The sequence below is a fragment of the Heterodontus francisci genome, chromosome 34 (genome assembly GCF_036365525.1).
Source record: "Heterodontus francisci isolate sHetFra1 chromosome 34, sHetFra1.hap1, whole genome shotgun sequence".
Lineage (NCBI taxonomy): Eukaryota > Metazoa > Chordata > Chondrichthyes > Heterodontiformes > Heterodontidae > Heterodontus > Heterodontus francisci.
The window spans coordinates 37,362,711-37,377,055 of NC_090404.1; the positions used below are offsets into that span (position 1 = coordinate 37,362,711).

Genomic DNA, 14,345 nt, shown 5'->3' on the forward strand with positions numbered 1-14,345 from the left:
TGCTTGGGCTTCAGCGAGTTACAATCTATAGAAATGGCTCAGATGAAGGTATTGAGTGTAAGTGTAATGTTTGCAGGTTTGTTGATGATACAAAGTTAGGTGGGAAATCAAGAAATGCGGAAGACAGAAAGAGGCTTCAGAGGGATACAGACAGGTTGGTTGGGTGAGTGGGTAAGAACATGGCAGATGGAATACAATATTGTGAAGTGAGAAGTTATCCACTTTGATCAGAAAAATTTAAAGAAAAACAATTTTTTTTAATGAATCTTGAGAAACTGAGAAATGTTTGCATTCAGAGGGACCTGGGTGTTGTTTCGACCAAGGTGGGAGTAATGCTCTGTTAATTCAGTCCCACTGCTTCACAGGTCACAGCGTATTAGTAAAGTTTCCCACCTACTGGAAATTAGCCAAATTAAACACTTTATTTATCCCCTAGAATAAAGCACACCAAACCAGATTTCTTCAAACAACAACAAAATTATCTATTTATTAATAAAGTAAATCTTAAACAATAATGGGATCAATCAATGCACACATAAAAAAAACTTCTTATTCCTCCTAAGCCTCATGCACACACACATACATTCAAAAACCAGTTAACTATGGAGAAAGGGTTTTTGGTGTTCAACTGTTTCTTCGGAATAATGAAAACGTTGGTGGTATGGTAGGATATTTCAGAATCGGTGAGGTGGCCCAGAGTTGAAAAGTCAGAAGCCACTCAAAGTCTCTCCAGGCAAGTTTGTTGAGCAGTCTGTGATGAGTAGACGGTCAAGGCAATTTGTCTATAGCAGGCGTCACACAGATCTTTCAGCAAAAGGTGTAGCAACAGTTCTACTTAAATTTTAAGGTAGCAGTCCAGCAATAGTATCTTTCTTGAGATTTCAGGATCTCCCAAAAAGCACATGAGTAACAGGAATCACTCTTGAGGCAGAGATTTTTCAGAGACTGGAGGCAATAGGAATTTGCTACCTTTAACAATTCAGAGCCTCCTCTCAGCAAAGGAGCCTTACACCACAGACATCAACAGCTCCTCTTTCTCTGGATCTTCTCCTCTCCAGGCCGAACACAGACATAACTCAAATGTGGAATTTTGTTCTACAAGAGATGCCTTCTTTTCAGGGAGAGGTCTTTTTCCAGTCTGCCGAAAAAACACAAGTCCCAGCCAATTTGTTCTACCTCCTGCCTGCCCAGCACTGATCTTTCACAAAGCAAAGTGAAATTGAACTCTTAACAATGTCATGTGACATATCATTTTCCTTGCTGTTGTTGCTTTGGAGACTGTGCCCCACCCAATTCAGCATTCAATTTTCTCAGTCTTGCAAAACACTTTGTTAAAAGCAAAGCACATGTAACAGTGTCCTTGTACATGAATCACAGGAAGCGAACATAGAGGTACAGCGAGCAATTAGGAAAGCAAAGAGTATGTTAACTTTTGTGACAAAGGAATTGGGGTAGAAGAGTAAAGAAGTCTTACTGCAATTATACAGGACATTGGTGAGGCCCCACCTGGAGCAGTGGATGCAGATTTGTTCTCTTTCCCAAAGGAAGGACAAACCACCATTGAGGGAATGCAATGAAGGTTCACTAGTCTGGTTCCTGGGATAAGGCGATTGTTCCATTTATTCACGGACTGTGGCTGTTACTGAAATTGCCAGCATTTACTGCTCATCCCTAATTGCCCCTGAGAAGGTGGTGGTGAGTTACTTCCTTGAATATAACTGAGTGTCTAGCTTGGCCATTTCATAGTGTAGTTCAGAGTCAACCACATTTCTGTGGGTCTGGAGTCAGAACAGATCGGGTAAAGACGGCAGATTTCCGGCCATGAAGGAAATTAGTGAACCAGGTGGGTTTTTAGGACAATCCGTAGTTTCATGGTCACCAATATTGATCCTCGCTTTTTAATTGCAGTGGTGGGATTTGAATTCATGTCTCAGCATCATTTGTCCAGGCCTCTGGATTACTAGTTCAGTAACAGAGCCACTATTGTACAGCATCCCCACTCTGCTCCATCTCCTCCGATGAGGAGAGATTGAGTAGATAAGGCCTATATTCCCTGGGGTTTAGAAGGAGATGTGATCTGAGTGAAACAATAATTCTTCAGGGACTTGGCAGGGTCGATGCTGAGAAAATGTTTCCCCTGTCTGGGCAATCTAGAACACCGGGTCACAGTCTCAGGATAAGGGATCAGACATTTAGGACTGAAATGAGGAGAAATTTCTTCACTGAAAGGGTTGTGAATCTTTGGAATTGTCTTCCCCAGGGAGCAATGGATGCTCAGTCATTGATATATTTAAGACAGAGATTGATAGATTTTTGGGTACTAAGGGAATTAAGGGATTATGGGGATATTGTGGGAAGGTGGAGTTGAGGTAGAAGATCAGCCATGACCTTGGTGAATGGCAGAGCAGGTTCGAAGGGCCAAATGACCTCCTGCAGCTCCTATTTCTTATGTTCATTAAACCTCAGTCTGGTTCCTCTCGAGATGCTGAGTGAGTGAATTAAATCTTGCTTGACAAATCACCAAGATACCCGAAACATCATTTATTGGTTACAAATCACAACTTAGTTAAATCTGGACACACAGACACTTTATAAACATGTATAAACTCATTTAAATGTAATGAGTTATCCAGCAGTTCAGCACTAGTAGGGAGAGTATTTCATAAAACAAGTAATAAAGAATAACCAGGCGATTCAGTGATTGACTGTAAATCAACACTAATGGATGCTGAGTATTAATTACAGCAGGGACTGGAGTCTGAGCTAATAAATTGGTGAGTTTACTTGAAGAGCAATTCCTTCACTATCTGACACATTAACAGTTGTGAACAGCCTGTCGATCCAACAGCTCCAGTCTACGAGTGCTTAGAAACACACAGAGCTTAAACAGCCTCATTCTTGAGCTGAAGAGCAGACTTTCTCCTGTCCATATCGAGCTACAGGCATGGCCTGTGATCTGTTCATTGTTCATCTTTTGTTCAGTTCACTTACTGAGTGGATTTAAATTGAAAATGAGGTTTGAAGACATGATGGTCTAATCACACATGACTGAGAGATGCTGTGGGGCAGACGCTCAGTCCAAGAGGAGCAACTGACTTCAGAAATAAACCCCAACTGTCAGAATGAACATGGTTCAGTCCTGGATATGATTAACAGCAGCAACAGCTGAATCCAACCCCTGTAGTTATCTGTGAATTCGCTGGTGGCTCAGCAGATAGGATGGCTGAGTGAATCCCTTCCGACACACGGAGCAGATGAATGACCTCTCCGCAATGTGAATGAACTGGTGTGTCACCAGGTGGGATGACTGAGTAAATCTCTTCCCAGATGCGGAGCAGGTGAATGGCCGCTCCCCAGTGTGAACTCGTTGGTGCGTCAGACGAGCGGATGAATTAGCAAATCCCTTCCCACACTCAGAGCAAGTGAATGGCCTTTCACCAGTGTGAAAACGCTGGTGTTTCATCAGCTTGGATGAAGTAGTGAATCCCTTCCCACACTCGGAGCAGTTGAATGGCCTCTCCCCAGTGTGAACTCGCTGGTGTATCAGCAGGGTGGATGAATAAGTAAAAGCCTTCCCACAATCAGAGCAGGTGACTGGCCTCTCCCCAGTGTGAATGCGTTGGTGTTTCAGCAGTTTCCATGACTGAGTGAATCTCTTCCCACACTCAGAGAAGGTGAACAGCCTCTCCCCAGTGTGAACTCGCTGGTGTGCCAGCAGGTTTGATAACTGAGTGAATCCTTTCCCACACTCAGTGCAGGTGATCGGCGTCTCCCCAGTGTGAACTCCTAAGTGTGTCAGTAGGGAGGATGACTGAATGAATCCCTTCCCATACTCAGAGCAGATAAACGACCTCTCCTCCGTTTGACTGTGTCGATGAGTTTCCAACTCAGACGTGTAATTTAATTCTTTCTCACGGTCCCCACATTTCCACAGCTTCTCCCCAGTGTTACTACACTTGTGTGTCGACAGGCCAGATGATCGGCTGAAGCCTCGTCCACACACAGAACACGTGTACGGTTTCTCCACACTTTTTGCTTCCATGATCAAAGGCCGATGATATTCAGATCCTGATGAATCGAGTGACTGTCACATCTTGAGGTGATGTTTGATTTTCCCATCCGCAAATCCTCCCTTTATAATACCCTGTAACATGAAGTTACAACAGGAAAAAGGGAGTGAGAGAGAACCCACAAAAACACAAAGACAAGTTGTGAAATTGAGCTGAATGAATCTGGTAATTTTTGGGACCAGAACAGAGAGTGGGCGGGGCTTCAGGGTCCCAGTGACCAGGACAGAAAATCATTGACTCATTAATTTTATTCTCACTCTGCACACAGGGGCTGGAGAACTGAACCCAGCCACAGTAGAGGGAGGGAGAAAAGTGACAAAGGAGGAATGAAATGGTGCAGATGGTGCCTTGGGTTTGGATTTCAGTACAGGGAGGAGGGAGAGTGTGTGGGACCGGGACTTCCAGCTTTGGGGAAACAAGAGAGAAATAAAATGTTCCATAGGATCTCGAATTGTCTGTTCTGAATTTCTATCCTGTACTGACAGTGATGACTTTTATTACCTCCCTTGACAGGGTATTAGGAGAGGATTTACATTGATTTTATGCTCACTCTGCACGCAGGGGCTTTCGCACCATCTCTCCTGAAGGTGCTGGGGTTCCTGTTTACATCCCACTGAACCGTAAGAAAGAATATCTTATTAGATTATATGAAAGATAGTATTATATTGTAATAACATAACGAGAGGCCGTTCACCTGCTCCGTCTGTGGAAGGAATTTAATCGATATCCAAAATTCTGAGACACCAGTGAGTTCACAAGTGACTGTACCTGTTGCATTCTGTAATTATTGCTGCTTTTAATCACATCCAGGACTGAACTATATTCATTCTGACAGTGGGGTTTATATCTGCTGTGTTAATATTCTTTATAGCTGGGGTGGAGTTTAATATTCCAGCAACTGATTTGCTTTACTTTGTAACTTTTACTCTTCAAATAAAGTAGCTCCCTTTGGGCTATTCTCAGGGTTTTGTGGGATGAAACCAAACAGTGATTTACTTGTACTTTTGGCAATTTTGTATATGATATTCACTGCTCACAATGAGATCTGTTCTACATTGGGAAGACCAAACACAGGCAGGATGATCACTTTGAGAAATATCTCCATTCAGTCTGCAAACGTGTTCCTGAGTTTCCAGTCACTTCCCATTTTAATTCTCCATCCCACTCCCACTCTGACCTCTCTGTCCTCGGCCTCCTGCCCTGTTCCAATGAAGCTCAATGGGAGCTCGAGGAACAGGACTTTACAACCTTCTGGACTCAACATTGAGTTCAGCCGTTTCTGCAACAACAGACAGTTGTCAGGATCTGGAACGCTCCACCTGAAAAAGGTGGTTGAACCTGATTCAATCAGTCATTTTAAAAGGGAGTTGACAGGTATTTGAGAATGAGGAACTTAAAGGCTTACAAACAACAAGTGGGTGTGTGGGACTAAACACAACTGCTCTTTCAAAGGGCCAGCACAAGCACAAAGGGTTGAATGGCCTCCTTCTGTGCTGTAAGTTTCTATGAATCTTGGAGTTGCCCATTTAGCCCCTCGAGCCTGTTCCACCAGGAAATGAGATCATGGTTGATCTGTGATCTAACTCTATATACCCGACTTTGTCCCATATCCATGAATACCTTTGGTTAACAAAGTTCTATCAATGTCAGATTTAACATTAACATTGATCTCACATCAACTGCTGTTTGTGAAAGAGAGTTTCAAACTTCTACCACCCTTTCTGTATAGAAATGTTTCCTAACTTCACTCCTGAAAGGTCTGGCTCTAACTTTTACTCTATGCCTCCTAGTTCAACACTCCAGAACATCCAGCCCATGGGCCAGAATCCAGCCTGCCAATGGTTTCCAGCTGACCTGCCAAAACATTCAGTGACTGACAATCGTCACAGCTCCTTTACCAACGTGGTGGAGACGTCTCACTGCACATGTCCTCCTTTACCATGATGGCAGACAAGCTTCAGTGCCTGATATTTTGGCTCCTTTAGTAAGATGGTGGTGCCTGGGCTGAGCTGCTTCTCTGCCGGCGCTTCCCGCCCAAACCCCATATCCAGTGCAGCCTTCCCGGTCGTGAGCACAGGACCCAGGCCAAGCACTGGATCTGCCTGCGTACAAACTCAGCCTGGGCCTCAGGCTCTTCATCATTGTCTGAGGAGCTGCAGGCCCAGCAACAAGGTGCAGTGGTAACTGGGCGCTGGGAGCAGGCTGCCGTGGTGACCCAGCCCTGGGAGCAGGCTGCTGGGATGACCGGGCCCTGGGAGCAGAGAGGCAGACAGAGGCAGGCAGACAGACAGAGGCAGGCAGGCAGACGGACAGAGGCAGGCAGATAGGGAGCGAGCGAGCTAGAGAGAGCGGGGGAGAGAGAGAGAGCGGGGGGGGGGGGGTGGGGGGGAGAGAGAGAGCGGGTTCGATTCTGGGGACTGCCTGTGCAGAGTTTGCAAGTTCTCCCTGTGACCACATGGGTTTTCGCTGGGTGCTCCGGTTTCCTCCCACAGCCAAAGACTTGCAGGTTTAAAGGTAAATTGGCCATAGTAAATTGCCCACAGTGCAGGTAGGTGGTAGGGAATATGGGGTTACTGCAGGGTTAGTATAAATGGGTGGCTGTTGGTCGGCACAAATTCGGTGGGCCAAAGGGCCTGTTTCAGTGCTGTATCTCCAAATAAAATAAATAGAGAGAGCAGGAGACAGGGTGAGTGCAAGATCAAGATCTTTCCTCACAAATGGAATCTATCTGGAATTCTCTGCATCGCTCCATCAAGTGTGCAGGCAGACAATGTCTACTACTGCAAGCAAAAACCATGCCAGGGAACTCACTAAATCAGTGTTCAACGTAGTGTTTGGAAAGTAAGTTAATACATTAGTTTCCTCATTTAAAGCTTATTCACAAAAATGCACATTTTTGTTATTTTGATGAACAGTAAAATACCTTTCGAATATCTTTACCTTTCCGAAAGTTGCTCACCTCCGGCCCCCTATGTAGGACAAAATTTAGAATGTAGCCCCTCATGCGAAAATACTGGACACTCCTCATCAAAACTATCAGTTCTAACATCCTGAAAATTTACAGGTTCTCAGAAGTGAAAGAGAGAGGCAATATATGCTTAATGGCACAGATCTAAAGAGTGAGCCGGGACAGAGGGACCTGGGGGTTCATATGTATAGATCATTGAAGGTGGCAGGACATGTTGAGAACAGTTAGCAAAGAATATGGGATCTTGGGCCTGATAAATAGAGGTATTGAATGCAAAAGCAGTGAAGTTAAGGGGAACTTTTATAAAACTCTGTTTCAGCCACAACTAGAATATCACATCCGCTTCTGATCACCACACTTTAGGAAGGATGGGAAGGTCCTTGAGAGGGTGCAGAGGAGATTTAACAGAATGGTTCCAGGGATGAGGGAATTTAGCTGCAAGGAGAAGCTGGGATTGTTCTTCTTAGAACGCGGGGCTGGGAGCTTCTTATTGGGGGTGTTGAGGCCTACACTGGATATTTCTGAAGCCTCCCTGCACATCCGCCAGCTTCATTCCTCCCCTGCACTCGGTGATTTCTCACCCACTGAGGATCTGACACGACTGCTTCCGTCCAGCTTGAGCACCTTCACTGCCTTTGATTCTGTGAGCAACTCGTGCAATAAAACAAAAGCAAAGTCCTGCAGATGCTGGAAATCTGAAATAATAGGAGAAAATGCTGGAAATACTCAGCAGGTCTCAGTGAAGAGAGAAACATATTTAATGTTTCAGGCACATCAAGCCGTCGGTGACTACTGCCTGGAACTCTAAGTGTGAGAAGGAGGAAGAATGAGGAGAGACAATGTAGTCCAACACTCACAACAACCTACAATCCACCGAAATTACCGGGATAGGGAGGCAGAGTTTAGAAACATTCAGCAACACGACTGCAGTAAAAGATCCCAGGAGGAAACGGGGGAGCAGTGTGTGTACCTGCCCTGATATCCCCTCCCCAGGCCTGACTGTCAAAACCCCACTCCTCCCAGTCCACAGCTCAGCCTATCAGCTTCCTGCACCTTGAGCAAGCCCTGCCCAGGTGTGGCCCAGTCCAAGGGGAGTCTTTGTGGAACCAGGGAGTGGGGGAGGGGGGACCTCCTGCCCTGTACTGTGTCCCAAATTGTTCCTCCCTCCCCTCCCCCAGGACCCTTAATAACTGAGCTCAGTTTCCCGCAGCTGCCGGTCGCTCGGTGCAAACGCAGGACCGGGAGTTTATTATTGAAGGTGTTGAGGCCTACACCCGGTGTTTCTGAAGCCCACTAGCTGCCGCTTGCCATCTGCAGAAGTGACTCACAAGTTTCTCTCTGCCGCCACCACTTACTCGCTCCAAACACTGGTCCGCAATACGCCTGCGCGCCCGGGACTAAAACTCTGACCTGTGAGCTCACAATGTCCGGGTGATTAACGGCAGCTCCGGACCAATAGGAAGAAGGGGCGGGACAGGAGGACAGATTCTGCGCAGTTCCTCCCTCATTTGCTTATCTTTGAAAGCCCGAGGATGAATCCATCAGCATCCGGGACCTGTCAGCCCGCAGCTCCATTAGTTCCTTTTCATAAAACTGTCTCATTCCCTTTGAAATGTTTCAATTAAACCTGCCTCCACCACACTCTCAGACAGTGCATTCCACACATTAACCACTCGCTGGGTGAAAAAGTTTTTCCTCATGTTATTTTTGTTTCTTTTCCCAATTACTTTAAATCTGTTTCCTCTCGTCCTCGATCCTTTCACCAGTGGGAACAGTTTCTCTCCATCTACTCCGTTTGACCTGATGCCATGAGACATCATGGGGTCCGGAGCCCATGTTGAGGAATTCTTGGGCAACTCCCTCCTGACTGTATAACACTGTGCCGTCACCTCTGCTGGGTCTGTCCTGCTGGTGGGACACCTAGGGATGGAGATGGCATTGTCTGGGTCATTATCTCTAAGGTATGATTCTCTGTCCAGACCTCTCATGATTTTGAATACCTCGATCAAATCACCTCTCAGCCTTCTCTTCAAGGAAAACAGCACACTTTTTCTTCTTTATCATAATCTCTACCTCTTATAATCCAGGGAGCTCTGGATTTATTTGCCCCACCATTCCACTTCGAGCGAATATATGTTGACTGTGCCCGAACTATCTCTTTTTTGAAGGTAACCCATTGTTCAGCTATTAGGTTTCCTGGCAACTTTTGAATCTCATTTATTCAGCCAGCTCCATTCTTACCCCATTGAAGTTGTCTTTCCCCCAGTTAATTACTCTTACTCTGGATTGTTCTTTGTCCTTTTCTATGGTCAGCCTAAATCTTATGATACAATGATCAATCTCCCCTACATTCTCCCCTACTGATACTTGATCCACTTGCCACAGCTCATTCACAAGAAGCAGGTCCAGGAGTGCCTCCTTTCTCATTGGACGAGCAACATACTGCTGTGGAAAATTTTCCACAACAACTCGAGGAACACTTGCCCCTCACTGCCCTTTACACTACTACTATCCCAATATATGTTTGAAAAATTAAAGTCCCCCATTATAACTAACCTATAATTTTTGCACATCTCTGTAATTTCCTTGCATTTTTTTCCTCCACGTTCTTCCCACCAGCTGTTGGCCGACAGACAACACTGAGCAATGTAAATGCACCTTTTTTGTACCTTCGTTCTAGCCAAATTGATTCTGTTCTCGACACCGATGGGACATCCTTTTTCTCCAACACTGCAATGTTCTCATTAATCAATACTCCACCACCCCTTTCCCTTTCTTTCTTTGCTGAAGACCTTGTATCCAGGATTATTTAACACCCAGTCCTGCCCTTCTTTGAGCCAGGTCTCTGTTCTAGACACAAGATCATATTTCCACATGGCAACTACACTCTGTGCATTCACATACATGCACATTAACCCTGATTTACATTTTATTACTTTCTCCCTAACTCTGACCCCACCTTAGAACTTGTTATTCCCACTCTAGTGCTATCTATCTCTCCCAGCATTCTGTGCACCTTGGTGTTACTGTCTGATATTTTCCCCTGGTTCCCATACCCCTGACAAGTTACCAGTTTTGCTTCCCTCCAATGGGAGCTCCCTCTCAGGTTTCCATTTCCTTACCAATCTCGTTTAAACCGTCCCCAACAACACTAGTAATCTCCCTGTGAGGATATTAGTCCCAATCCTGCTTCGATGCATCCCGTCCATCCTGTACAGGTCCCACCTGCCCCTGGACTAGTCACAGTGCCTCAGAAATCTGATGCCCTCCCACCCACACCAGTTCTCCAGCCATCTGTTCATTCACTTAGTTCTCCTATTCCTATGCTCACTTGCACATGGGAGTGGGAGTAATCCTGAGATAACTGCTTTTGAGGTCCTACTTTTTTAATCTCCTTCCCAGTTCCCTAAAATTTGTTGTCAGGACCTCGTTTACCCTTTCCATCTATGTTAATGGTGCCAATGTGGACCACGACCTCCGGCTGTTCACCTTCCCCCAGATTTATGTCCTGTAGCCGTTCCATGACATCCTTGATCCTGGCACCAGGGAGGCAACACACCATCCTGGAGCCCGATCTAATGAATGCCCCATCACTACTGCTCTTCCACTCTTCCTCCTCCCCTCCTGTGCAGCTGATCCAACTGTGGTGCCACAAACTTGGGTCTGTCTGCACTCCTCTGAGGAACCATCACCCTCACCAGTATCGAAAATGGAAAGCAGATTAGCAACTGAGATCATATCAGGGGACTCCTGCACTACCTGCCTGGTTCTCTTAAACTGTCTGTCGGTTACCCATTCCTTATCCTCCTGCATGCTCCTAACCTGTGGTGTGACCACCTCCCGAAACCTGCTTTCGATGTAGTTTTCTGCATTGTAGGTGCACCACAGTGACTCCAGCCACTGCTCGAGATCCAAAACCTCCAGCTCAAGCTTCTGCAGCCGGTGACACTTCCTGCAGATGTGTTTGTCTGGGACACATGGAGCGTCCACGACATCCCACATGCCACAAGCTGTGCATTGCACTCAGCTAAGCTCCCCTGCCAGACCTTAACTTAACAGACTATTTAGAAGGAGAATATCTGACCAGTTAGTCAACCAACCAGCTCCTTCCACTGCACAGAAACAAGAACCAAATACTGGAGGAGAGAAAAAGTAGAAAAAAAGCAGCTCCTCTCCCCGTCACTGAACTCACCACTCAGCAAACACATACATCCATACTCTGTTTGCAATCTGCACTCCTTATCAATCTTTTCATCATTCTTTGCTGTTTTTCTATATCCTGTCCAACATTCTGACCTGCCACCCATCTTTGTGCAATTGTTTGCTTTTACTTTAATTTTGATATGACCTTTAACATTTCTAGTAAACCATGGATAGTGGGTCCTCCCCACTCCGAAACCTGTTCATACTGAGAATCCCAGGGTGGAGAGCTGGGATATCCTGTCTCAAAACACAGTCACAGAGACACAGCATCATTTGCAGCACAGAAAAAGGCCATTTGGCCAATCAATTCCACGTCAGCTCTCCAGGGTGCAATCCATTCAATCCCACTGCCTCACATCAGCCCATAGCTCTGCAAGTTTATTTCCTTCAAGTGACCATCCAGTTTCCTTTGAAAATCATTGATTATTTCCACTTCCACCACACACATTGGCAGCGAGTTCCAGGTCTGAACCAATTGCTGCATAAGAAGTTCTTCCTCACATTCCTGCTGCAACTCTTCCTCAAAACCTTCAATCTGTGTTCCCTAGTTCTTGTACCATTAGTTCATGGGAACAGTTTTTCTTTGTCTAATTTATCAAAGTCTGTCAGAATCTTGTACATTTCTATGAAATTTTCCCTCAATCTCCTTTGCTCCAATGTGAACAACCCCAACTTCTCCAATCTACCCTTGTGAAATCTCTGCTGTGTCAGCAGGTGGGATAACTGAGTGAATCCCTTCCCACACACAGAGCAGGTGAACGGCCTCTCCCCAGTGTGAACTCTCTGCTGTATCTGCAGGTGGGATAACTGAGTGAATCCCTTCCCACACACGGAGCAGGTGAACGGCCTCTCTCCAGTTTGAACTTGCTGGTGTGTCAGCAGGTGGGATAACTGAGTGAATCCCTTCCAACACACTGAGCAGGTAATGGCCTCTCTCCATTGTGACTGCGTTAATGAATATCCAGCTTTGATGGAGAACGGAATCCCTTCCCACAGTCCCCACATTTCTATGGATTCTCCATGGTGTGGGTGCCCATGTGTCTCTCCAGGTTGGATGATCAGTTGAAGCCTCGTCCACACACCGAACACGTGTACGGTTTCTCCCCACTGTGAATTGTGTGATGTTTCTTCAGGCTGTGCAACTGGTTAAAGCTCTTTCCACAGTCAGTCACTGGAACACACTCACTCGGGTGTGTGTGTGTCTCGGTGCTTTTCCAGTCACACTGATGTTTGAAATCTTTTCCCAGGCAGAACAGACAAACATTTCTCCTTCCACATTCAAAGGCCGATGATATTCATGTCCCGATGAATCGAATGTTTCTGTCAGATCTTGATGTGATGTTTGGTTTGAATTTCCCGTCAGTAAATCCTCCCCTGCTAATACCCTGTAAAAGGAGTTTACAAAAGTCAGCACTGTCAGTCCAGGATAGAAATTCAGAACAGACAGTTCTAGTTTCTATGGAACATTCTTTTTTCTCTTGTTTCCCCCAAACATGTGGTCCATTCAAACTAAAAGAAGCCAAAATAAGCAACAAATTGTAACAGAAGCAAAGGGAACCTTCCCAACTAAAACAAAACATTGTTCCCAGTGTCCACGAGACACTCTGTATCCTGAGGTGTCCGCCTGTTGCAGAAGGCCACCCCGGCACGGACAAGACCACGGAAGACAGGGAAGCAGCCAGAGTGACACCCCCACTCCCAACATTGTCCCTTTACATCCTGGACCTACACATTGTTTCTCAGCCTGAGCGAGAGGGAGAGAGAGATGGAGAAGGTGAGAACTGAGTGTTTAAATATCAAAGACAGATAAAAACCTGGGTGGGTTTGGGGTGGATGAGGTGAGGGAGAGGAGGGCATTGGGGGGACTGGGGACTTTTGGAAGGGCAGGTCATCGAAAGGTCTGTGGGTGTGAGTGGTGTTTTAACTAGGCCCAAAAGCAGGTCCAGGAAAAGATCCTCCAACCTCCACACCCCACCTCCACACCGAGTGGCCACAGATGAGAAGAATGGGGTTAAACTGTAACCAAGGCCATTGATAAGGTCACACAAGGCAGACTGGTCATGAATGACAAGTCCATGGGATCCAACACAAAAGAGCAAGTTCGAGCCAAAATTGACTCAGAAGCAGGAAGCAAAGGGTAATGGTTGATGAGTGTTTGTGTGACTAGAAGGCTGTTTTCAGTGAGGTTCTGCAGGAATCAGCACTCGGTCCTTTGCTTTTTGTTCCATAATTCAATGGTTTGGACTTGAATGTAGGAGGTATGATTTAGAAGTTTGCAGATGATACAAAACTTGACCATGTGGTTGATAATGAAGAAGAAAGCTGTAAACTGCAGGAAGATATCAATGGACTCGTCAGGTGGGAAGAATAGTGACAAATGGAATTCAATCCGGAGAAGTGTGAGGTAATGCATTTGGAGACAGGTAACAAGGCAAGGGAATACACAATAAATGGTAGGATATTGAGAAGAATAGACGAACAGAGGGACCTTGGAGTGCATGTTCATAGATCTCTGAATATGGCTGGGCAGGTAGATAAGATGTAAGGGATACTTGCCTTTATTAGCCAAGGCAGAGAATATAAGAGCATGGAGGTTCTGCTGGAAATGTATAAAACACTGGTTAGGACGCAGCTGGAGGACTGTGTACCGTTCTGGTCACCGCACTGCAGGAAAGATGTGGCTATATTAGAGAAAATACAGAGGAGATTTACAAGGATGTTGTCTGGATTGGACAATTTTCGTTCTGAGGAAATATTGGATTGGTGAGGGTTGTTTTCTTTGGAACAGAGGAGGCTGAGGGGAGTCCGAATTGAAGTGTAGAAAATGATGAGGGGTCTAAATAGAGTGGACAGGAAGGCCCTATTCCCTTTGTCTGAGGGGTCCATAATTAGGGGCATAAATTTCGGGTAAGAGGTAGGAAATTTAAAAGGGATTTGAGGGGAAATGATTTCAGCCAGGGGGTGGAGGGAATCTGGAGCTCACTGCCTGGGAGGGTGGTCGAGGCAGAAACCCTCACAACAATTAAAAAGTACTTGGATATGCACTTGAAGTGCCCTAACCTACAAGGGTATTGTTACGACCGACCGCTCAAGTCAAAGCCCTC

The 14,345-nt window shown here is 45.8% G+C and overlaps 1 protein-coding gene across 1 annotated transcript; it reads right to left on the reverse strand.

Annotated features, from left to right (window-relative positions):
- Positions 1 to 3,184: 3,184 nt before the first annotated feature.
- LOC137348830 (zinc finger protein ZFP2-like) lies at positions 3,185 to 4,042 on the reverse strand. Its single transcript, XM_068014068.1, has one exon. The coding sequence runs from the start codon at positions 4,040 to 4,042 to the stop codon at positions 3,185 to 3,187; it is 858 nt and encodes a 285-aa protein (XP_067870169.1).
- Between the last annotated feature and the right edge of the window lie 10,303 nt (positions 4,043 to 14,345).

What these genes read in the sequence shown, in the direction of transcription:
- LOC137348830 (XM_068014068.1), bottom strand. Translation starts at nt 4,042, where the DNA reads ATGGAAGCAAAAAGTGTGGAGAAACCGTACACGTGTTCTGTGTGTGGA.